General features: G+C 39.0%; 1 protein-coding gene and 1 long non-coding RNA gene across 8 annotated transcripts; one reads left to right on the top strand and one right to left on the bottom strand.

The window, feature by feature from the left end:
* The first annotated feature begins 4,726 nt into the window (after window positions 1-4,726).
* Window positions 4,727-6,999, top strand: LOC124144611. Its single transcript, XR_006862441.2, has 2 exons — window positions 4,727-4,850; window positions 5,678-6,999. It is a non-coding gene; the product is annotated as an uncharacterized LOC124144611 (long non-coding RNA).
* Window positions 7,000-10,037: 3,038 nt separating this feature from the next.
* Window positions 10,038-26,327, bottom strand: LOC124144564 (luc7-like protein 3). Of its 7 annotated transcripts, XR_006862433.1 has the most exons (12): window positions 26,176-26,327; window positions 24,467-24,533; window positions 24,278-24,317; window positions 22,567-22,705; window positions 22,103-22,180; window positions 19,759-19,854; window positions 15,255-15,425; window positions 14,722-14,984; window positions 14,276-14,565; window positions 12,172-12,410; window positions 10,474-10,576; window positions 10,038-10,356 (listed from the first exon to the last, which is right to left on the bottom strand). XR_006862433.1 is itself a non-coding variant. In XM_046514034.1 (11 exons), the coding sequence occupies exons 1-10, from the start codon at window positions 26,278-26,280 to the stop codon at window positions 12,193-12,195; spliced, it is 1,467 nt and encodes a 488-aa protein (XP_046369990.1). In that variant the 5' UTR covers window positions 26,281-26,327; the 3' UTR covers window positions 10,038-10,576; window positions 12,172-12,192. The 7 variants fall into 7 exon arrangements, 5 of the variants coding, with proteins under 5 accessions (XP_046369990.1, XP_046369989.1, XP_046369991.1 ...); XR_006862432.2 differs by having other exon boundaries at window positions 10,474-12,410; XM_046514034.1 differs by having other exon boundaries at window positions 10,038-10,576.
* Between the last annotated feature and the right edge of the window lie 53 nt (window positions 26,328-26,380).

Raw genomic sequence — 26,380 nt, 5'->3', positions numbered from 1 at the left:
TGTTATTTCCAGACATCAGACTCGTCAAAGGTTCCTGTGGTCAGTTGAAGAGAAGTTGTGCACCTGCGGTTGAGACTGAGTACAGTCGGCATCTGACGTAAACAAAGGGGGATAACTCTTTAATGTTGTGATTCAGGAGAAAGTAGTTCCGGAACCTTGTTTAGTGTCACTAGTGACTGATAACTTGATCTATCGTCACTGATAAATTCCAGTATTTCATTCATATGTATATAATAAATATAGTAAATGTGGTGGGCAAAAGTCGACATTTCTTTACGAGACCCTACTTCATAATTGAGGTGGTCATGCAGAAAGATCATCGGACTATTTATTGAAGGAAATAACTATGCGCAACTCCAGCTTCAACTTGCGGTAGTTGCCAGTATTTGCCACGTATGCTACCGGGGCCGGGCAGCAGAAGCTGCTGATTGCCACTGGCAGCAGTAGCTTTTCTTATAATAAACTGTTATCTTTGTAGCTCACAAACACTTGCACAACCTCGGATATATAATCTACTCTTCTCCAAGTTGTTCTTTATAGGCAGACACTGTAATGTATGGTAGCCCATGCTTCCCCTTTGGTATATCGTGCAATACCTGAAGTGTATCTAGGTAGCCCGGGGGAAGACCTTGATGTATCAAGGGCACACGCCCGTGGTATATGCAGCTAGCCCGGGAGAAGACATCGATGTATCAAGGGCACACGTCCGTGGTATATGCAGCTAGCCCGGGAGAAGACATCGATGTTTCAAGGGCACACGTCCGTGGTATATGCAGCTAGCCCGGGAGAAGACATCGATGTATCAAGGGCACACGTCCGTGGTATATGCAGCTATCTCGGGAGAAGACATCGATGTATCAAGGGCACACGTCCGTGGTATATGCAGCTAGCTCGGGAGAAGACATCGATGTATCAAGGGCACACATTCATGGTAAATCCAGCTAGCCCGGGAGAAGACATCGATGTATAAAGGGATACGTCCGTGGTATATCGAGATAGCCCGGGAGAAGACATCGATGTATAAAGGGCACACCTTCATGATATATCCAGCTAGCCCGGGAGAAGACATCGATGTATAAAGGGCACACGTCCGTGGTATATGCAGCTAGCCCGGTAGAAGACATCGATGTATAAAGGGCACACATTCGTGGTATATCCAGCTAGCCCGGGAGAAGACATCGATGTATAAAGGGCACACGTCCGTAGTATATCGAGATAGCCCTGGAGAAGACATCGATGTATCAAGGGCACACGTCCGTGGTATATGCAGCTATCTCGGGAGAAGACATCGATGTATCAAGGGCACACGTCCGTGGTATATGCAGCTAGCCCGGGAGAAGACATCGATGTATCAAGGGCACACGTCCGTGGTATATCCAGCTAGCCCGGGAGAAGACATCGATGTATCAAAGGCACACATTCATGGTATATCCAGCTAGCCCTGGAGAAGACATCGATGTATAAAGGGCACACATTCGTGGTATATCCAGCTAGCCCGGGAGAAGACCTCGATGTATCAAGGGCACACGTCCGTGGTATATCCAGCTAGCCCGGGAGAAGACATCGATGTATCAAAGGCACACATTCATGGTATATCCAGCTAGCCCTGGAGAAGACATCGATATGTAAAGGGCACACGTCCGTGGTATATCCAGCTAGCCCGGGAGAAGACATCGATGTATAAATGGCACACGTCCGTAGTATATCGAGATAGCCCGGGAGAAGACATCGATGTATAAAGGGCACACCTTCATGGTATATCCAGCTAGCCCGGGAGAAGACATCGATGTATCAAGGGCACACGTCCGTGGTATATGCAGCTAGCCCGGGAGAAGACATCGATGTATAAAGGGCACACATTCGTGGTATATCCAGCTAGCCCGGGAGAAGACATCGATGTATAAAGGGCACACATTCGAGGTATATCCAGCTAGCCCGGGAGAAGACATCGATGTATAAAGGGCACATATTCGTGGTATATCCAGCTAGCCCTGGAGAAGACATCGATGTATCAAGGGCACACGTCCGTGGTATATGCAGCTATCTCGGGAGAAGACATCGATGTATCAAGGGCACACGTCCGTGGTATATGCAGCTAGCTCGGGAGAAGACATCGATGTATCAAGGGCACACATTCATGGTAAATCCAGCTAGCCCGGGAGAAGACATCGATGTATAAAGGGATACGTCCGTGGTATATCGAGATAGCCCGGGAGAAGACATCGATGTATAAAGGGCACACCTTCATGATATATCCAGCTAGCCCGGGAGAAGACATCGATGTATAAAGGGCACACGTCCGTGGTATATGCAGCTAGCCCGGGAGAAGACATCGATGTATAAAGGGCACACATTCGTGGTATATCCAGCTAGCCCGGGAGAAGACATCGATGTATAAAGGGCACACGTCCGTAGTATATCGAGATAGCCCTGGAGAAGACATCGATGTATCAAGGGCACACGTCCGTGGTATATGCAGCTATCTCGGGAGAAGACATCGATGTATCAAGGGCACACGTCCGTGGTATATGCAGCTAGCTCGGGAGAAGACATCGATGTATCAAGGGCACACATTCATGGTATATCCAGCTAGCCCTGGAGAAGACATCGATGTATCAAGGGCATACGTCCGTTGTATATCCAGCTTGCCCTGGAGAAGAAATCGATGTATAAAGGGCACACATTCATGGTATATCCAGCTTCCCCGGGAGAAGACCTCGATGTATCAAGGACACACATTCATGGTATATCCAGCTAGCCCGGGAGAAGACCTCGATGTATCAAGGGCACACGTCCGTGGTATATCCAGCTTCCCCGGGAGAAGACCTCGATGTATCAAGGGCACACGTCCGTGGTATATCCAGCTTCCCCGGGAGAAGACATCGATGTATCAAGGAAACACGTCCGTGGTATATCGAGATAGCGCGGGAGAAGACATCGATGTATCAAGGGCACACAAAACTTATTTCTTGACATATTCTCACGCGTGTTTCTTACGTGTGTCTTGTGTGAATTCGGGGTAATAAGAAGTCCCTTGCGACCGCTGCACGTCGCAAGAAGCAATCATCTGTGGTTAGGCTCGGTTACTTGGTTGATTACGTTACCCGACGACGTGGGGAGTTGTTCGTCATATCAACCACTTCATTGTCAGGTTCTGACACGATTATTTACAGACCGCCGTCATATAACGAGAATACTTCTAAATGCGGTGCTTAACAACAACACCAAAACATCCCGCAAAACCTTTGATTAAATGTGGGCCTATACAGATACTCAAGACGGTCAGGCATGCAGAGGTCAGCTCTCGCGAGTTGTCATGTCATAATTCTTGTTCTAATTTCTGAAACCTAACTGGAACTGTACTTGCACTGGCCGGGGCACACCTCATCTCTCCTACTGACTAATTAATCTCGTTTATTGATCTATTGATCAGTAAACGCATTCTGTGACACTCTGTCTCAGAGACGAGGGGAACAAAGCAACACTGTTCTCCATGGTCTGGCCATCCTCGATTTACCACAGTATTCGATCTCCATTCTACTGTGACAAATATCCTGGAACCATTCGCTTCCATGGATTCGTTTTCAGCACGTTTCGAATGACACGACGCAACAAATAGTCTTATGAGCGTAGGTGCGTGGGAAATCCTTAAGGGATAGAGATGGAGATAGTGACGTCACTTCCAATCAAATTGGAAATGGAAATCAAGGGCGGGTAATTTGAGATTGCGAGAACCGCGGGAATGGATCCAGGGGTTACTGTGGGTTTACCGAAATTCTAGCCTGGGAGATACAGAGGATGCATCTCCGTCAGGGATTCCTATTTCGCAATATAAATGTCCTTATCATATGTATAACTATACAATATTCATCCCTTAATTCAAAGATAAAACAGCCGTGAAGATCCCCGTTAGAGGTCTTCAGCAACCTATGCTTGTCGTAAGAGGCTACTAACGGGATCGGGTGGTCCGACTCGCTGACTTAATTGATGCATGTCATCGTATTCACATTGCGTGGATCGATGTGCACGATGTCAAACACTGGATTGTCTGGTTCCGACTCGATTATTTAGACCATCGTCATATAACTGGAATATTGCTGAGTGCGGCGTTAAACAACAAACAATAAAGACAAAACAATCAAAGATAGCTGCCTTTCACTGGATTGGTCTTTGTGGGGATACTGTTTATGTAATGGTGCATAAGTGGACACCATGACTGTTTATTCTGAATAATACGCCTGGTCAAATTACGTCCAAACAGGAATAATGTTTGCTTTACATGTAATAACGGAACCAGATACGTCACCACCTTTTCTGGTTGTTCCATATTTTCCAACCAGAGACGTATCATGAACCATTTTGAAAGAAGATCTCACCAATATCTGACTGTATTCATCTTTTATCCCAAATGTTGTCTAATGCAGTACAGCTTAGTCCTCTGCCTATGGCGTAATGTTTATAACTTAGCCTCAATTGAATATACACAGGTACAATGTGTAAAGCCTTGTGTACCCGTCTGGACTGGAATAATGTCTTTTTTAAGCAGCGTTAAACCCACTCCCCGAGAAACAGACTAGATAACGTTCTTCACGCAACACACACCGGGTGCCACTCTCCTACCCAGAGTTCCTTGCGGGCCACTGCGCCGGAGTGTGACCGGGTGCCAGTTCACCAAAAAACGTTGTGATCTCGCGAGAACGTCTCCATGGTGACTGTTGCCTGTGAACGACGCCATTGTTGTTCAGCATCACTGTTGCGAACTTCAAGTCTGCTAACATTTTGAGATTTGATTCACTCTTGTCACTAACTTTGCACCATGTTCACGAGCGTGGCAAGCGTTTACCACCAAGGTACAATATTTAGGTCTTTTTAGTTCAATTTGGTTCTGGTATTCGGCATATTAATGTGTATGACTTTGCCTATGATCAACAATCCTCGATATATCAAGGATTCTTAATCGGCCGTAATTATTGGACTATCAACGCCAGTTTGCTGACAAGCTTTTCGTGAGACAGTCCAAACATATATATTGCGAATCATATAAAAGGTCCTATGAGGTCATTTCGCCTCATTGCCGTAAATAACACCGAGCAGCAGCATAAGCCCATAACTGACTGTTTGGAAATAAAGTTGACTGATATTTGTTTCAAGATATACATCTTGTTCACCTATATCAATCCCTTTTTAACACGCTTTACATAGATTTATGAATCATTTCCCTCTGCAGCTCAGGAAGAGTTGAGAAAATCTCAGCGACCTACCATTGCTGCCTCCCTCTCCAACCTTACTGTCCCTCTCCCAGTAGGTCATGTAGGGAATTTGCTTTGTTTTTCCATCGATTAAAAACCGACGGTGATGATACACAGTTGTTTGTCTCTTTCTTAGGTGTTGAACCATTCATTAGCTTTACTTAGAACATATTAAACACACTTACTTTAAAAACCATAATTCCAAGAATCTGTTATTTTCATTGAAAAAAATGGGCTAAGAGTCTCAGCTCATGATGATTGATCAGAGCAGGAAGAAAAATTGGGGAATTTGACATGCAATTTTATGAAAAACTCACTCAATTTGGTTGGAAGAAAGCAAAACTCTCATATTACAAAACCATACTTCACACATCCTTCTCATTACTTATGCTGAAAACCATTTACACTCTCTTTCTTTCCTCTCTAAGCTCTCAACTGCTGAAGATGATTCCCTGCCCATAACCCAGGCCCCTCTCCCCAACCCTGCCCTTTCGTCACTGTGTGGTTCCTCTATGAACTTGGAGCAGGACATCCCCGAGATAGACTTGGGAGATCCAACAGAACCATTTGCAGTACAGCACGTAAAGCCAGTGAAGCATGTAAAGCCAGATACATATGCCGTCATTGACATGAGCCACCTGGAAGAAATAACGCCACCACAGTCATTTGTGACAGCATGCTGCAGCTCCAGTGTATTCAGCTTCATCAAGAGATTGTTCACTCTGTACTAAATGGACATTTCATGTGGCTCAACACAAGTTGAACATTTGCAATATAATGAAAATGTAAAGAACACTATATGCCTATTTTGACTATTTAGATTTTTTGGCCTTTTGATTGAAGCAAAGTGAAATTATCTAATATCAGTAAATATGTCCATGAATCTGACTTTTTGTTCAAAGTTTTGTTATTATATTCATAAAAGTTTTTTTCTGTTCTAGTGTGTGTGATTCAATTCTTATTTGCAAGTTACTGGGGATATACAAATGGGATGGGGAAAAAAAGATTATATGATCATTACAATACAGTATAATGTATATTCTTGCTGCCAATACAATAAATGTAATGAAGTAGGCTGCATAGTGATATAAGCAATGATTGGACTACAACAGAAAAACTACCTTATGTGTTCTCATAATTTATCAACTGAATGCTTAATATAACATTTTTAATTACATTATGTTGCAAGAGGCTATATGACTGCCCTAAGGCAGGTAAAAATTCATGTTAAGTCAGGTCCAGAACTGATTATTGATAGGCAGCTGTGTTATAGCCAAATATTGCTGACTGGAGCATTAAACAACACTATTCTAACTCACTTATTGTACCAACTCAACACTCAAAAAATGACCAAGATTGACTACTTGCAAAAAAAAGAAGCAGTCCCTTGCTGCCATTGCAAGAAGTCCCCACAGTGGACAATTCTGATTGAAAGTTATCGATTCCAGTTGTGGGGAAAATGCATATTGTATGACGTGCGGCTTAAAAAAAAAGGCACATACCTTTAGCTACCTAGGTAAGAAAGTTATTTTGCTAGTGTTTTGGGGTGGTATGCCCACTCCACATGGGGCTTGCTGTTACAAACATCTGGTGCAAACACCAGGTTGGTTCAGTAGTCGAACAGGCGAGGATAAATATGATTTCACGTTGTGTTACGGGTTACTGCACTTATGTAACGATATGCATTCAAGTGGCATGTGCAATTGTGTGTGTCTGGACTAATGCTTGTTTTATAAATACTGAGATACCATGCTGCAGTTTCATTATGAATATGCCACTCAGACACCATATACTGACCAGCAGAGTTAGAACTAAACTCAAACGCTTTACTAGCCCGAGACAATGTAAAATGTCCTTGTAATGTCAAAACAATGGGAAAATTTGGAACTAGCCTGCAGGAATTAGTAACAGCTCTTTGCTTCTAACCCTGACCATGCCTTGCTTTATCTCCTTAATGCGGAGTGCCAAGAGTTACAGGGATAATTCTAGGATGGGGCCTTGTGCTTTTAGCCCCTAAATATGAAAAAAGTCCTTATTTTCAAATACAATGGGGAATTTTAACATTGTGCTGTATGGGCGTACCTTTGGAATATTTGAAATTTTTACATAAAGGCCCATGTCCGAAAATCCAAGAGTGAACCCTGGTTAAAAAAAGCTTACGAGTTAAATACCTCACCCCAAAGATCTCTTCATCTACATGATATATCCTCAATGTATCCAAGAACCATCTTTCAAAAATGAAATTGCATATTCTACTCATTGATGGGTCACAAGTGTAAATATTCAAACAATATAACCACTACACACAGAACAAAGCATTTAAAGAAAATGGCAAACAAACTTATAGCATATGGACAAGGCCATCCTCCAAGTTTACTGCCCACTTGTTACATGTCATCCTTTGTGCATAACCAGGTTATGAAACTGGTACTGAGCGACCTATATGTAAGGATTGTCATCACTTTTTGCCATACATCAGGGTTCAAACAATATAATCACTACATACACGAAACTTCAAAGAATTCTGCAGAAAAAGGCTACCGGTACTGTTATTCATCTATTGGACCCAGCATCTGCTAAACACTGGATTTTATTCTGTTTAATGCTGGCACTCACTACCTTACTAATTCCCAAACTCTTCAGTCAAAGGGAGTAATCATTACATGCCATAAGTTATGGGATATGGTAATTAAATTCATCACATGAACATTTTCAGTGGAACCAAAAACAGTATATCACACATACAACAAATCAGGGTTTTAATTATTACGATGCACGCATTATGGAGATTGTCTTGTTTGTAATTTGTGTGGCTATTTTTGTTATAAGTGTGTACATATTCCACAGTTTGGTTGCTCTCTGCTGGTTCTCTTTGGTTAGCCAATCATTGTTTAAACAAACACTTCACCTCAAAGGTCACCTGGACCTAACTGGTCAATGTCGTCAAAAAGACTTCCAAGGGTAATAAAGGAGACATACATCATGTAATGTTCCAGAGATATACCACCCTGCTTTCAAAATCTAAGTGTCCGTGGCTGCCAAATTCAGACAAACATTAAAACATCCCCATTCACATGTATCTTCTTATTTACCTGAAGCTCCATGCAAGAGCCGATTAAAATAGGTATGAGGTGGCTATGCTGACATGGCTGATGTAAATTGCGCATACTTGTTATTTTCATACAGTAGTGGAAAAATACACTGATGCATTGGTGGGTCGCGTTTTTTACCTCTCGATACAAGTATTGATCACAGTCGCACATAGTAAAAAATATTGATTCTTACCTTACATGTTTGCTTTCTTAACTGTTACCCCAAACACTAATGAGGAGTGTAAATTAGTCAGGGAAAATGTAAATATGTTTCATCTACTGGGCCATACTTCACACTGCCAACTGTAAATCATCAGTGTGCTAAGTATTTGGCCATCTTGTCTACATGAAAAAGATGGCTTAGGCACCACAGAGAGTACCTGCAAGTATCGGGATACGTATTGGATCATGATGTTTGTTTGTTTGTCAGCACTCCGCAATATTCCAGCCATATGAAGGCAGTCTTTAAATAATCAAGTCTGGACCAGAGAATCCAGTGTTTGACATCATGAGCATCGATCCACGCAATTGGGATACGATGACGTGCATCAACCAAGTCAGCGGGCCTTATGACAAGCATAGTCGCCTTTTACAGCAAGCATGGGCTGCTGAAGACATATTCTACCCCGGATCTTCACGGGTCATCAGATCATGAACACGGTATCGTGATACATATCTGATCACACAGTTGGTGTATCGTCCAAGCCCTAATTATGAATTGACAGCATTCCAGTTGGTTGGTGTGTTAGCTAAATGTGGTAGGGAAGCAGGTCTGAGACATTTACCACTTTGGTGAAACCCATAAGTATGGTATTAACAAATATAGAAACATAATTGAGGTGAACCCACACTTGTAGGTTTCTGGCCTGTTGTTGTCTGAGGTATCTCAATTCGCTGTGCAGAGTTTCATTCGTACAATATGAGACCTGGCTTGGAGATTCACTTGTGCTGTGAGCCCATAGTTTGTGTGGTCCAGAATCCATTGTTAACAGACAACATTGATGTAATACTTCTGTATCTGGTGCAAAACAACCTTCCTTCTGTTACTTCAGAAGTTGGGTGTTGTTTTAACATTCCAGTCAAACAATGTACAAGAGTCTGGTGGATTTGGTTTGTATGACAATCAAAAGAATTGACAACAAAGCCTTCCCTCTGTTTCTGTAGATTTTTCTCCAAAGATTCACTTTATAAGCATTGTCAGTAACCTTAGCATTGACTAAAACAAAGGGAAATTGAGAATCCTTGTCCATAGTCCAGCTGTTCCAGTTTCTGCTTCTGAGATTCTTAAAAATACCAGGGTAGGAGAGTGCCCAGTTATAAGATTTGACTTGAGTGAGTGGGGTTTAACACAACTTTGAACAGTATTCCAGTTAAATCATGGAATCAGCTAAATATGGAAGGAAATCTCAAAGTATTGCAGGTCTCGGATGTTAACAAGAGTTGACTAAAAACAGGACTAGGTGGTCATGATGTGTGACCTGGCTGATTGTGTGTTATCATAGCCCGATGGTGTGGACTGGTTTGCTTGATCCATAATTGATTACTTACAGAACATCCAGAAACAGGTTTTATAATGACAACATTATTCTTTCACACAGAACTCTATTCATACATTGTACAAGAATCTAAAGAACCGTTTCTGATCCCAATATCGTCACTCACGGTCACAAACAACAAGAGAAAACAAACCCTTTTGTCATACTTCAGCAAATTTATTCATGGACAGCAAACATAATATCCTTTATGCAGTAGCCTGATCCAGAACCTGCAATAGTGGGCTTTAAAAACTTACAAAATGTACAAGAAATGAATCTCTACAGTGGAAAATGGCAATAAAATGAATTATGGAGACGAGGACATTCTACTTATCGACAGAAAAGATCTAACCTTTCAAATCCCAATTACATATAATCCAAATTTAAGTTGTAAACAGATGTAACCAGTACAATCTTTCTGTTTTAGGTAGTTCCACGACTCTGGAAAGACTTCGTCCTCCACAGGCATCTTGGAGCAAGCTGCAAAGACAACCAGACAAAACAACAAAATGAAAAGCGGTTCATAACTGTTTGTGGGTTTACTACAGCCTAATGCATAGCTTGTGATAGAGTACAATCAGTGTAGATACGACCCACCTCTCTGAACGTAATAAGACGAGAGATGAAAGCGCAGCTCCGATGTCCCATGGCTATTCTCATGGAGGATGAGCGCAGACTCTCCTCATTTCTCCCATCTTGGCTTGAGTGCAACAGAAACCTTATATTTAAACCAGTCACACATAGCTTGGTATCTCGTGCTTCCTTATGTCAGCCTACCCACATATTTCTGTAGACTTTTCAATTTTGAAATTTGAAATGGATCAAGGGTATAATGATAAATGAAATTATCATTTTAAGCCCATATTTATATGCCAAATACATCCTATTCTTGGAACAGTGATCTGTTGAGGCATAACTTGCTCTGAGTCTTAAAATAAGTAAAATAATTACTGTATATTATGTGATGAGTTCACTGCCAAAAGAAAGATAATATTGTAAAAAACTTATTCATTGACGACTATACTTGGAAGCTTTTTCCTGTGGTTTTATATGAATGTGAATTGTCATAGAAATAACATTTGCACTACACAGAAAACTGTTCCTTTGATTTTGTTCACCTCCAAATTATGAAATGACCCCTTCCCTGAATAAAACAACATTAGCAGTGACTACAAAATGTGGAATACAATTACCCAATACTTCAGCTCAAAACAGGAACATGCATTGATGTTATTGCCCATGATAACAACTTGGTGTTTTTAAAATGAAGCTTTTAGAATCACCACAAAGGGTCACAAGTTGTTATTAAAGGCAAATTGTTCTAAATATTAATCTGTCACCACATGAAATACCTGGTGAGATATAACTTTGTTATTCCGTAATTGTGAAATGAACAGCGGTGATGTGGTTCCTTCATCTGACTGGCTCTCGCTACATCGTCTTACGCTAGTGGCATCACTTGGGGCGAGAGAGGCATTAACACTACATAGTTGATGCTACAAGAGTAGCAGGCGCTCCATCTTAGGTGGCCATTAAAGCAAACTCAGACTACTTCATGCGCAATTACATGTCAAAATACTTAAACTGATATTATTAGAAATAAATTTTAATCGATAAAAAAAAAAAAAATCTTTTCCAGTTTAGACATACTTCAAAATAAATGAAATGATATTGAGTTAAACTTTCGTTAAAATTATTTGATTTCAAAGAAATCAACATAAAATATTTTCTGGTTGATAAAAATGGTTGAAAGAAAAGCAGATATTAAGTGCTTCTTTGTCCTTTAAGATATGGCCTACATTTTATATGTACATGAGACCTGCTTTATGCCATTCAACCATTATATAAGACTCTTAATTTACACTTTAAAATATGTGAAGAAAACATGCTAATTAATATTTTGTACATACCAGAAAATATTTGTGTTCACATTCATAACCTCTCGTTCCTACTATTGAGGTAAAATCTTATGTTAGCAGCCTCACACATTTAAAATGCATATTTAAACTAAGTTGTGAAAGACTTAAAGCATACAGATTCACATGTGTAGGCACATGCACACAAGATATCACCACAAATGAAACCTGCTAAAATCACAATGTTCTGTATTTTTCCAATGACAAAATATCAAATACTTTCACAAACATGAATGAAAAGATCTTCAATAACAGTACAAATTTCAGCAGGCTCCATAGAAGGAGAGGTTATGTCAAACGTTCACTCACCTGTTGAGCTGGAAAGTGAAAGGCGTTTACACTAACAGCAGCAAGGTATGCCGTCATTGTTTTCACTTACCTGTGATGTCTTCAAGGTACCTCAAGCATCATATTTTGAGTCACCTTCTGATTCAATGGCTGCTGGTGTTTTTGTCTCCTGCTCCATGGGTGTCTCCTCTGTCTTGTCATTTTCACTCGGTGTCTTGGTTTCACTGATCTTGGTGTTAGTGTCTTTCTCGTTCACCTTCTCCCGCTCTTCCTCCCTGTCTTTCTCGGTGGACTGCCTCCCGTTGTAATCCTTCTCTTCACTCTTCTTCCCTAGGGACAAGTTGATGTGGGTAACAGGTCAGTCTAATACATAAGGTAGAGGTGCGAGAGTGATTGTTGTTTTAACTAGTGGTGGGACGGTACACCGATTTTTTTACTTCTCGATACAAGTATCGATTGCAGTCGCACACACTAAGCAAAACATATTGATTCTTACCTTCAGTGTTTGCTTTAATAACTTATTCACTAGTCTCCTTAATCCGACACTCGTTAATCCTACAATCGGCTTTATCCGACACTAATGATGGGAACCGATTAAATCAGTGCTATTTAGACCTGTTAATCCAACAGTCTCGCACTCTGACTCCGACACACCAAATTTGCAACGAATTAACGAAATCACTCATTAGTCTCGTTGATCCGACACAGTGATCAGCGTACGGATGCAGAGATAAACTTGCTTAACAATAAACAATTAATGCTTTAAATACAGGATTAATCACATGCTTAGATTACCTCATTCTCATTTAAATCAGATACAAGTTCTCGCTATCGCCGAGGACATCCCGTTACAAGTCACAACAGAAAAACCTTTTGTGAACTATGACCGACCAATGAAATGACTAACAGGACGTCAACGTTAGCCACTAAGAAAGCAGCTTTCTCAAGCTTTGCAGTACCAGTTTCAAACAGGCGACTTCCATTCCAGACTATCCTTTTAAAATTATTTTAAAAGAGTCATACAGTCCGTAACATTTGTTTTGTGCTAAGCTTTAAAGGTTGCATGATTAGAAAACATATTCCACTAACAATGTAATAAAACAATATGAATATTTCATTTTTTATTACGTGTTTGTATCGTTACCTATCGTGTAGTTGTCCGATTTTCGATCACGAACGTTGATACTACTTAATTTCGTTTAACCGACATACTCGATCATCTGACATAATCATATGCAACCAACGATGTCGGATTAACTGATTAACGTGACTTGACTGTAATTAGTAGTGTAAAAACGTAAGTATGTTCATCCATTGTGCCCTACTTGACACTGCCAACCAAGTGCAAGGTATTTGGCCATCGGGTCTACGAAAAAGATGGCTTATGAACCAAAGATGACAGCACATGCAAGTATCATGCTATGTTTTGGATCGTGAGCAAGGTATCGTGAAGCGTATTGGATCAAACAGTTTGTGTATTGTCCCAGCCCTATTTTACACCATAGTCAGCAATACTCAAGCTGTAGCATAATTGTTTGTAATCAAGACTGGTCCACACAAACCATTGAGTGAAAACATGAATAACAACCTATGTCAATTCGGGTATGCAAATATATCCCGTACAAAATACCATCTAAATCTATGACTTTTGAGAATGCCGACACATCAAGTACACAATGATATAACTTATCTGGGTTGACAATATTGAAATGTACATCTAAGTGATAAATCTATGCTATTTAACTTATGCAATACAACCCGTACAGAGGTGCCAACCCTAATTGACACTTTGGAAAATAAGTGTGATAAAAAAGCTTAATTTTATGTGGGAAAAAGTAATGTAAACGGTGTGGGTTTTCACTCATAATGGTATTTATCATAGTCTGGTGCGTTATTGTGGTCATTTCAGGTTTACAAATAGCGTCATTTACGCCTGATTTTGGCTTTTTGCCACACTTTACTTTGTGCATGTGTTGTTACATCCGTCATCTTGTTTTTGCCACGTTGTTAATAGACCTATTCTGTCACATCTTATAATATGGACATTATTAAAGTGATTTAATCAAGGATATGTTTCTCTTTTCCAATATGCTAATAATATGCGATCAAACATGAAATATAGCTACACAAGGAAACTGCTATTGTAATTCAGAACAGACTCATAAAATACTAAATACAGCAGGTAGTATTCCTACCTTTTTCTCTGCTCTTACGGTTTTTGTCTCGGCTTCTTGAGCGTTTCCTCGAGCTCTTGTCCCTACTGCGAGAACGTTTATCTCTACTTCGTGAACGTCGACTCTTTCCTCTGCTACGTGACCTGCGATCCCTGCTACGTGACCTGTGGCCTCTACTCCTTGACCTCCGATCTCTGCTTCTTGACCTGCGACCTCTACTTCTTGATCTGGATCGGTGACGGCTAGACTTATGACGGTCTCGACTTCGAGACCTGTGACGATGTCGGCTACGACTACGAGATCTTCTTTTTCTGTAATGAATAAATGATCACTCATGAAATCTAAGGTACTAGCCATTTCTTCACCTTACTTAACAGGCATTTGAACAGAACTTTAAAAGTAATCATAGTGAATCACAATGTCATTTACTTATCATGTAATGTTTATTGACACGTTAAGTATTTAACCTGTCTCGACTTGAGCTTCTTCTTCTGTCACGGCTACGTGATCTTCTTTCTCTACTTCGTGACCGCCTACTGCGAGACCTGCTTCGCTTCCTCCTTTTCTCTCGCTCCTTTTCCCGTTCACGCTTCTTTTCATCTTCTTTCTCTTTTTCCTTTTTACGTCTATCTTCCCTTTCTTTTTCCCTCTCTTTTTCCCTTTCTTCTCGTTCCTGTGCCAGTTTAGCCTCTTTGGCTTCTCTCTCATCCATATCTGCTTGTATTTTTTTCTGAAAGTGAAACATCTTCATTTTAAATATCCAGCATGATACAAATGAATAAACCTCAAAAAGACCAAGTGCATTATTTATAATATGGGGATGCCAGGTACAGAAGCAAGATCTTCATTTAATCAATACATTTATTCTGATTTCATTTACACCAGACTAAAAACTTCTCAGAACATGGCACCAATGCTCTTTTTTTCAAGTATTTGAAATTTCGTGAGGAAAAAAAAAACAGAAGGAAAGAACCGAAAGACAATGTCTGCCAAAGCATACCTGTTTGTGTTCTTCTAAAAAGGCACGGATTCTGGCATACCCCATATGTTGTTTCCCCATTAAGTGTTCATCGATGCGCTGTTGGGCATCCCCAACAACTAACAAAGCAGAGCAACATCCACACACTTCCAGGGTCTTCTCAGGATCAGTGTAATACGCACCCGTCTCGTTCTACAAGATGAAAGGACACACAATTAGGCCCTGTCGGACTTTTCCCTCACCTTAATCTTGTCAACTGTGGCTCGGACCTGTGCATATCCCGCATGCTGCTTCCCCAGCAGGTGCTCATCCAGGCGCTGTGGCATGTCACCCACAATGAGGAATGCCCCACATGTGTCACACACCTCCATCTGTTTGAGCTGAGGCAGCTCTGCATTTGGATTCTGTCAAAAAATACAACACCACTGTCTGAAGAAGCTCTTTTGGAAAGACTGAGCATTTGTGCTGTGGAACCATCATCAGTGTTGTCTTGATGAAACAAACTCAATTTCCATCAAATACTACCTCTTTATTTAGAAATCCTGTAGCTTTCTGTAAGGCAAAGGACAACCCCCCCCCCCCCCCTCCCCCCAAATGCCAATAGGCCAGGAATATGCACAAAATCATCCAAGAAGCTATTGATGTCATCCGTTTCAATATATTAATCTTAAATTTGCATATGTGCTTTGAAATTTATTTCGAGGAAACTGTATGGGAGTGTGAGTGAGTGGGTATGGTTTTATGCCTCTTTTAGCACTATTCCAGCAATATCATAGAGGGGGATACCAGAAATGGGCTTCACACATTGTACCCATGTCAGGAATCAAACCTGGGTCTTCAGCTTGACGAGTGAACGCTTTAACCACAAGGCTTACCGACCGCCCCAGGAAACTCCATGGAGGTACAGACCAGCATCAACACGTATTGTCAATACTCCATGGGGTTGTTTACATATGTGGCTATATGGCCATTTTGCAGTGTAGCAGCTGTTTTATGCATCGAATCAAGCAGATGCCAGGTTACAGAGAGAGGAAAACCAGCAAGTGCTGTGACCAATAATTTGTTTCGGTGGACTTAGAAAAAAATAAGAAAGATGAATGAAGTCCAAAAATATGAAATACGAATTTGAATGCTTCATTGATTAGTGAGGAAATACAAATAGTTTTCAGTGATTCACTGACTTGAATTTGTTGTCCTGAAAACTGGAAAAACATAAATATTTCAAATATTCCTAAATAGAAACAGGCACCAGTTCATGGTGACTAATATATCCACAAAGTTTGATAAAGAAATATTGATCGGTCTTGAATTATGCCCTGGAAACAGACCCTACACTCATTTCAACCTGTCTCATGGAAAATGGAGAAAAAACACACACTTTTATAAACTCCTAAATAGCCCTCATTAAGCAGAGGATTCTCTAACATACCATGGGGGAGCATTTACAGAATTCATCTGTTTATATTTTATTAAAATATCTTGAAGCCAGTCTTCCAAATTAAGCCTGAGAATGAAGCAGTAATTCTCATAACTGTGATGTTTAACAATGTTAAAAGTTAATATTTTAGGGAAATAATAGATTCAAATAATATTGGAGCAAACCAACTGATCATGCTGATCACAAACTTATATATTCTGGGTTTCAGGATTTCTGCATCAGGGAAAACAATGTCATGGAGGGATGGGTAATGGAGGTTTAAGTGTTCCACAATATTATGGGATGCACAAGGCCTTATCGCAATATGTTTAAAGATATATTGTATACAAGGGTAATTCTAAATTTTGAATTCAGAAGCAATCTGATACATTAAGGTATGAATTGAAGTTCATAAATGGAACAAAACAAGACACAGGTATTTGGCAAGTACATAACATTACATACATCATAAAAATCGCTATTTCAAATGACCCGATATATTGGGCATGGAATAATGATATTGGGATATGTATCATTGAAGGAATTAACCTCAAAATACAGATATACAGATAATATTGCACACACTTATTAACTATTGTAATATGAATGAATCGGACGGCCCTTAACATCTTTTGAGCAGTATATAATGAGGCAAGAGCCGAGTTTCCAAGACCCATGTTTCATTGTCTAGCTAAGATGGATTATGAGGATAGTATCCATGTCTGGAGAATTGACTCCATGCCTACACAGTGAGTTTCAAGAAATATTCCTTGTTTGTTGTTTATCGCCACACTCCGCAATATTCCAGCTATATGACGATGGTCTGTAAATAAACAAGTCTGGACCAGACATTCCAATGATTGAGTATGAGCAATGATCCACATTGTCAGGGTACGATGACACACAACCTTGTCACCGGGCATGATCAACCGATCCATTTGGTCGCATCTATGATCAACATGGTTCCATTGGCACAGCCAACTGCAACACCTACGATGACTAGGTCAACCGTGTCGCCGTGCCAAACATGAAATAAGTATGGTCATAAATAGGCTTTGAGATAGCCACATGGCGAATTTATGATAAATGATTAAATCATGATCACCAAAAGTAGAACTTCAAGGGATACTTAGTATATATGCATCATGATAATTTGTACCACTAAACAAGTCATATTCATGGCATGAATTTTGTCAGCCAGGGCTCGATTTAAGGAACTCCATTTAAACTGTACCAGGTGCATGTTGACGTGAAAAGGTAGTTGCGCCAGACTAAACCAGATTGCACCTCTGTTCCATAAATTTATCAAAGTTGAAACACAGTTGCATAAACTAGACTAAATATAAAGTAAAATATCAAAATCTCTGATGGCTGTTACATATCATGAAACTGACACACAGGGATTAGTGACATAGTATGGTAAATAAAACTACACTGAGTTGTTCAAAGATTGATGCTGTTTGTGACTTGTACTTGGTTGCATTTTTCAAGAAAAGGTTGCAATGATGGATGTTTTATATAGCTAAAACATTGAGCCTCGTTAGCTATCAACAATGATCAACACACAGGGATACTTGTATGTATAAGAACACCATTCCTAGGGATAAACCCAAATATATGAAAACATAGATTAATGACAAAATGGTTTTGATATTAAAAAAATCAGTGTTCAAAATTAAAGGGGGTCCTGGTGTGCTGAGATCCTTGAGGTTTTCTCCTCTAGTATTTGAAGTTAAGTACTCCATTAATCTAAAATATTCAACAAAGGACAAAGACCTGTTGACTTTCAATTTAATGCTTAATTTCCAATTCTGAAAATATTCAAAAAGGTTCAGGATAACATAATAGATTAAAACAAATTAAATCCCCAGTTAAACATTAATAGTGTAGATTTTTCATGAAACTAGCAGTATGTGGATTCAATTAGTGACCAGTTCAAAAGTTTGATGTATGATAAAACAAATTAATTCCTTAAGCTTAGAGACATGCCCCCTACCCACCAAAAAACTTATCTGTGAAAATGTTGAATTTCCTAGTTTAGTAGCCTTTTTCGTCACCCATTCTCATATTTTGCCCAATATTTTTTCACTATGTTATTCCATGAATTTTAAAATTTATATAGTGTATAAATCAAATCAAATCGGTCATCATACATTACACATTGCACTAGATGGGTCTTACCACTACTGCCGGTGGTAATAAACCCCGACCTTGTGGACAGACTGGATGTATTTAATAACAACTCTTAACAGAATATGAATGAAAAAGAATCAGTTTAGTTTAGTTACTATATTAGACATTGAGAAATCAGGTAAGTGGATTTTGAAAGAGAGAAAACTTGCAGGGCCATCCGACCCCAACCCCACCCCTCCCTTCTATCCCCCACATCCAACCTTTGAACTGGTCCCTGACCAACTTACTTAACACAAGTCAAATTAGACATTGAGTATATTGAGAATTTATTCCCATGATTATGTGTTTGAAATGACAAAAGTCGATAAAACCTTATAATGACATCAAAACCACATGTTTCACTGGGTTGAAATGATTTACTAAACATGCTTAAGTCATGACATATGTATCTTGATATCTTGTTCATGAGCTTACACATGTCACCAGCGTTAGAAATTGGTTCTAGTGCTGTAGTCCTTGCCAAACTGCCCATAACTTAAGGTATCATAAGGACTAGTAGAAATTTGCCATTTTTAAGTGTTTTGCTAGTATAAGTTATCATTGATAAGGACTAGTGGACTAAATATGTTAGTTTCTACCCCTGGTCACTATTTCAGAATAATGCACCTAAATTATATTATAATTGTCATACAACAGGAAAAAAAGACATTTTATTCTCTCAAAAAATCACTTGTGCCTACCATTCATATTAGTGAAAGTCAATACCAATATATCTGAATCAATAATATAGCCAAAGTGTTATCAACTGCCAGCCAGTCACAAGACGGTGTATCAATACAGAATCTAGCATCTTGTGCATGATTGAAATTAATGTGTATAAATGTATATTATATTAATGCAAATCATATTTCAATATATGTTGCATGCTTGCACAGGAAAAGGAAATGGTAGGAAACGCTATAGCAAAGTACTCACATTTTCCAACTGTCTTCGTTCTTCTCTGAGCTGATCACAGAGTTTCATCACCCCTTGTGCCTCTTCCACCTTTCCCTCACAGCCCAGCTGTTCAGCCTGCAACATAACAAACTTGTTTACTCTGACAAAAGAGGAGCTGGCTTTTGAAAAGTTATTATTATCCATATTCAGTCTATTATGATAAATACAATCAACAAATTTGCGCCATAGATATTATTTGGGAAATGAATTCAAACATCTTCACAGAATTTCTCTTGACCACAAGTTTCAAGTGTGAGGTGAAAAGAGCAAGATTATTGCGCTTATATAGAATGTGCACATGTGTGTGCGCACGTCTGTCTGTTTGTTCTAGTCTGGCCGATTTTATATGTGCTAGCCCACTAAGATACCATGCCACAGTTTAACATGAATACCCCAAACTATACTGACTCTGAGCTGACCAGTCTTTGTTTTAGCCCCTTAATGCCGAACACCAGGCAGGGTAACAAGTACCATCTTTTGACATCTTTTGGTTTGACCTGGCTGGGGATCGAAACCCTGACCTTCAGCTCTGGGCGGACGCTCTGCCACTCGACCACATAGGCAGTCTGACAATAAAGCGATCCCAAGTAAAAGGTGAATTCCCTGTACAAGCCTTTAAAATTGATGCTAACTTATATACCCCGTCTATAAAGCGAATCGGAATGAAGCACGTCACCAGCGCATACACAATCCCTACATTTGCAATAAAAAGATGTTTGTCTTCTGCAGAAAAGAATTACATCATATCACTTCAGCGAATTCAGGGAAACCAACAGATCATAACAATTAAACTTGGTCAATACAAATTTAAAATTTGAGATTAAATAACACTAGACATGATGATTTACCGATCAAATTGTATTTCCTGTTCTGATAGGCATTGTTTTATATGCAGAGATTAAGATTACTGTGTGTATTTTCCCGTAAACTAAAATGAATATAAACAATGTTGAATGAAATTTTGAATAAAATCTATAAAATAGATTACAGACATAAGTCCAGATATATTATGAACTCTTTTTATAACAAGACAGTGTAGTTACATAAGTTTGCATACTTCAGTACGGATTTGTTGCCATGGTATTTCCGGTCATACGTGCTCACAGTAATGTCTTTGTGTTTGGGGGAAAAAAACATCAAAACTCTTCACTCTGTGTATAAGACGACCCCCCTTGAAAGCCCCCTAATTCTAGGTACAAAATACTTGTCTTATACACAGCGATATACGGTATGTAAACATATGAGTCCAGGGCAAGCAATTGTCTTATGTTAATAATGAAAGAAGCATGTAATCTAATCTGCCATCCCAAACTGGCTTCCTCAGGTGATATCGCTCAAATTAGGAGATATTGCTACAATAAAATTGCATCACAATACTTTGTAGACCATTGTGACATCATTGGTTCCCATGATGTCACAATCAAATGACATCACAAGGCTTGATTTAAGGAACTTGATTTAACTTGTACCAGGAGTATGTTGACGTGAAAAGCTAGTTGCACCTAACTAAACCCAATTGCCCCCTAGACCCAAAAATTTATCAAAGTTGAAACATACATGTATAAATTAGTCCAAATAAATGTAATCTCAGATCTTTGATGACAGTCTCATGTGTCACACTCCAACTGTTGGTACCCTGATGTGGTAAGCGACGTTCTGATTGGTTGGAAGAAAGGGCGTTCTGATGTGACCTATAATGGGATGTCCTCAGATTTTTGTTTTGGAAGCGAGCACTTAAATATGATTTTAATGAGATTGAAAAGAAATTTTCCATCATGTCTTTTCATATCAAGCCTCAGAGTTATAAACTTTCATTGACTTATGTTGATAGATTTGAAATTTAAAAAAATGCTGTTTCTTTTGACAGCTAATTTTGGCAATTGTCATTTGATGAAACTGTACCGAAAGGGTACAGGATATTTGTTATAACAGAATGGAGATATAAATGATAAAACACTTCGAAATGAAGGAAGAAGGAATGATATTTTCCAGTATCTAAGTGGAACCAATCATGCGATTACACTTGTGATGGGGTGAATGTATCTAATGTTAGTAATCTTGGGATTTGACAAATTTTGTCATAGTATCTCGATGTAAGGATCCCCTTAATATTCAGTTTTACACATTAGAGTTATGGCAAGGATCCATTATTTTCCTCCCTGGTTTCAAACACTGATACCTCTAAATCACATGGATATCTCATAACCCAGATGTGAACCTAACATCTTTGAGGTTGTCAGCATGATATTTATGAGAACAAAGGTCACATGTACACTGGCACTGATGACAGGAGTGTGTGATGAATAAAAAATGACAAACTTACCTGATTGACAAGTTCATTTATTTTCTCTGTAAGCATGGTTATTTTTTCTTCTTTCTGAGATGGTAAGTTACCATTGAGCTGAAAGATAAAAAAAAGCAATAGGCCTTGTTTTTTCTAAGAAATCTCAAATACTCCCATTTATTCTTGTGATTTCAATGGTTAACATTTAATTAAGACGTACATATTTCCCCCCTTCAATCTTTATTGTTCCATTTCATGAAGGGTCTCACAAACAATATGTATATCTACAAAATACTCCTATCTGATCAACAAATATGACAGGATACAGAGTGAGTGAATGCTGTTTTGTGCCACATGCAATATTCAGGCTATATCACCATGTATCACAATGGCCTTTAGATCTTGTCTGGGACAAACACAAATTCGTGATAGTATGATCACTACACTTGCCTTTGAGTGATAACAAACAATCTGCCAGGTCATAAGTTCACAGAAACACTTACAGATCCCTGTGTGCTGTTCAATGCAAGCCGCATATGTCCTCTGCGTATTCGCTTCTCAACATCAGATATAAGACCTTGTAAGAACCTCATGAAATCATCCTCATAACCCATCCTCTCAAACCGTGTACTCTTCACATATCTGGAAGGATGAACAATGGGTCAGGTTAAACTACTATCGAACCCTTATCATGTCCACTGGAAACAGTGAAATAACTGGCTGCCCACTTGCCTGCGGATGGTAACTTTTCTGTCAGGCTGCATGAAATGTTCCTCCTGCCCAACTGTCTGGGATATGACATTAGACTACTTATGTATTCAGTTATATTTTAACTTCTTGTAGATTCTCAAGTGATTGTTTGCATTATTTCAACTAAATTAAGACTTAATTTGTCTCAAGTTTTGTTGTTGCTATTTTTCAATATCAATAATGTCTGAATGTAGGCAGGTAACTTTGAAGATGGGCAGGCAATACATATTGGTCACCTGGCCAACTGTCTTGTTGAGTTTATAAATATTTCAAACATTGACTGCAAGTAGACTCCACTATTCTCATGCATGAATGTTACTACACAGGAGCTAATGCAGAAGTGGGACTGATGCCTGTGGCAAGATGATTTAGAAAATGTGTTTCCTTGCAGAATAGTTCATGTGACTTGACCATGTTGACATGAATGTGTTTGTAAATAGCATGAACTACAGTGTACTCTGATAAAAAGTATGATTTCAAATTTTCAGCAAGACATCCTATCCAAGATTTAAAATAGGCTCCTCACAAAGTTTATATATTTCCCTGGATCGTGCAAGGAAAGTAAATGTGAACAGATGACAGAATCTGAATGAAACATTCGTACAATACAGCTGTTTTATCAGCAGTCATCTGTCTTAACCATGTTTCTACTTGATATCCAATGTGTTATGAAATAGATTCAGTAACATGTAACCTTAAAGGGGAAGTGTACACGCAAAAATCACTTTCTTTCTTTTTCTAAACAAAACGTAATTTTAGAATTAATTAGTATCTGTGTTTGAAAATATACACTCATTTTTTTCACAGTGAACGTAGGAAGCTCACAATAGTGTGAAAATGATATGCCGTTATGAGGCCTTCGTTTTTCGAGCTAAACAGGCCTGAGTTATCCCCCTTAGATTATGACGTAATTGGTGCCAATTCAACTGGGTCCCTGTCTATTCTCAACGCAAAAGATATCAAGTACCAGTTTGCGGTAAAACACCATGGCCTACGACACACTCCGGCGCAGTGGTGACTCGGCATAACACTATGCTGGCTGGCATCTGAGACGCTAGAATCACACACCTGGACCTACACCACGTGAAGCGGCTCTAACAAAGCATGATGACGTCATAATGTATATCAATTGGCACCAATGACGTCATATTGCAAGGGGCATAAGCCATGGTGTTTTTGTTGTGGAAATAGAACACTTGGTAAATGTGAAAAATATAAATCGTTTTAATGCGAAAAATATGTTAATTAATTGTGATATTTTTATATTTTTGTCTTTGACACTTCTAGGTTAACACTTTTAATGTGGAAAAAGTACAAGAAAAATAGTTTCATTTCCGTGTGAACTTGCCCTTTAAGCTCTCAAGTACTGATCATCGCGTTTTACACATTCTGCTTTCCTTTCAGTGTGTGCATAAGTATCTGTCATCATAAACATTAGGCTTATTTGCCTTTTACATTACTTACTCTTTCCGCAAAAGATCATCATGAATCTTATCACAGGGACCTGAAACACAGATAATGATATGTTCAAGAAATGCTCCCCATACAACTAATTTCCAAACAAACATGCCAAAAAAAAGGTTTCTAATAAATTCATCTCTTCATGGACTTCTTTTTGTCAACACAAAAATGTATGTTACCAACAATACATACCTAAATCTGCACGGGTGTTGACAAACAGCTCATGTGGGCAAAATCCACACAAAAAATACTTGCATACCTGTGGAACAGAAATAGATTTTATGACAGAAAGAGTATGTCAGCTCTACTGGATTCATCTCATTACATTTACTCCACCACATCATCTTATTCAGAACAATTCACGGGCCAAACAAAAGAAGAACTATTCGGTTCAAGTAACCATGGTAACATGCAACAGAAGAAGATAATCTCCCAAAATTATTTTGTTGTAGCTTTCAAATGGATGTTCACACATTTCTGTGGTTATGGATCAGCACTGGGTAATGATAAAAATAGAGAGGGGTCATTGTGTTCGTAAGGATTTCTATTACACCATATATATTGAAGTTTATGAACAGGATCACTGGGCTTTTCTCCTTAATTTGAACACAGAGTGTTACTGTCCTGCCAAACTGTTAACATCATATATATGCACAACAAAGAAAACCATAGGGTCAAAAAGAAAGAAATGATGATGGGCAATATTTGCCCTAGATTGCTACAATTGTATTTGTCTTTTTATAAATCATATCACATTCACAATATGGTACATGGTGTAATGTTCTTAATTAATGTATCATAAACATAGTGAGGCTTCACACTTTGTACCCATGTATGTGACGAGCTAACACCTTAACCTCTACTCTACCCGACCGCCCCTATCATAAACATAGGACATGATAGTGATATTGTCATACGTGTTACTGATCATATGATATACTGATAAAATGTTGTTTGAGTTATATTTTTGCATGAATTAGTCACCACCTGCGTGTCTTATCTTAAGTTGTAATTTGAGCAAGGTGATTTTGGTGTTTGAAAGAGTCTGTCTTGTTCACCATTTTCGAAGAAATATTTCTCTCTTCTAATGAAAACGCGCAAAAGTAAATTGAGATGCGATCATGTGCACGCTTTAACTGGTCTTTCAAAATATGCCAGCAAGTCATATGGAATTTTCCTCCATGAGCATAGAGAAGTTGCTCATTCTAGGCTCATGATACACACTGATATGCACTCAAGTAACAATCCTATTTCTCACCATAATTACTTTTGTACGGTTTTCATACAGATGAAAACATATTACATTACAATGACTAAAGTCATTACTGATGATAACCATTGTCACAGGTGACAAGCTGTTATATATTGTGAATGACATTACCATCCTTTATTTGGATTGCCTTTTTTGTTATTAATCTTTCAATTCCTGATCCTTACTCTTGCATTATTAGCTTTGTTGTTAACATAGAAGGCACATGTGCATAAATGTACGTTACTGACAAAAGATATTAATTTGTGTCACAAGTTCAACGACGAATGACTTGCATATCTAAGAAATACAAACAATCATTTTATGATTGTGTGGCCATCAGGCTATTGCAAGCACGTGTTCTCAGTGTTTAGATTACAAAAACTCGCTCGCCATTGGGTCTAAGTTTGTTGAAAGTAACTTGATACCGACATAAACGGTTGCATTAGAAAATATAGCACACATAGATGTATTCAGTACCACCAAACATACAAGTAGATATACTTTATTTGATACCCTCTGTATTTTTGTTGCAGTAGTCAAGTCATGTGATTATGGTTGTTACGGCACTCTCGCTTATTTTCGACATGCGATAACGCACAAGACAGATCTAGAATCGTTTTCAAACACATATAAAAATGATAAAGTATACCTCAGGATCACTCCAATGTGTCTCACTTCTCTGTTCTGACGGGGCGAGATTCCGATCTCGCCCCATCAATTCATCCAACAGGGCCGCAGCCGCGCCAGCCGCCATGATTGAATATTTTCTACAGGATGAAGACAACCTGCATAATGTCCTCACGTCCTAACAATGAATTATAACTTTTGATTGACTCTTCCAAGGGAAGTAACTG

The sequence above is a fragment of the Haliotis rufescens genome, unplaced genomic scaffold (genome assembly GCF_023055435.1).
Source record: "Haliotis rufescens isolate VD_foot unplaced genomic scaffold, xgHalRufe1.0.p SCAF_11, whole genome shotgun sequence".
In the NCBI taxonomy this organism is placed as follows: Eukaryota; Metazoa; Mollusca; class Gastropoda; order Lepetellida; family Haliotidae; genus Haliotis; species Haliotis rufescens.
Note: the sequence above shows the minus strand (reverse complement) of the source record. Positions and strands in the feature narration are given on the sequence as shown.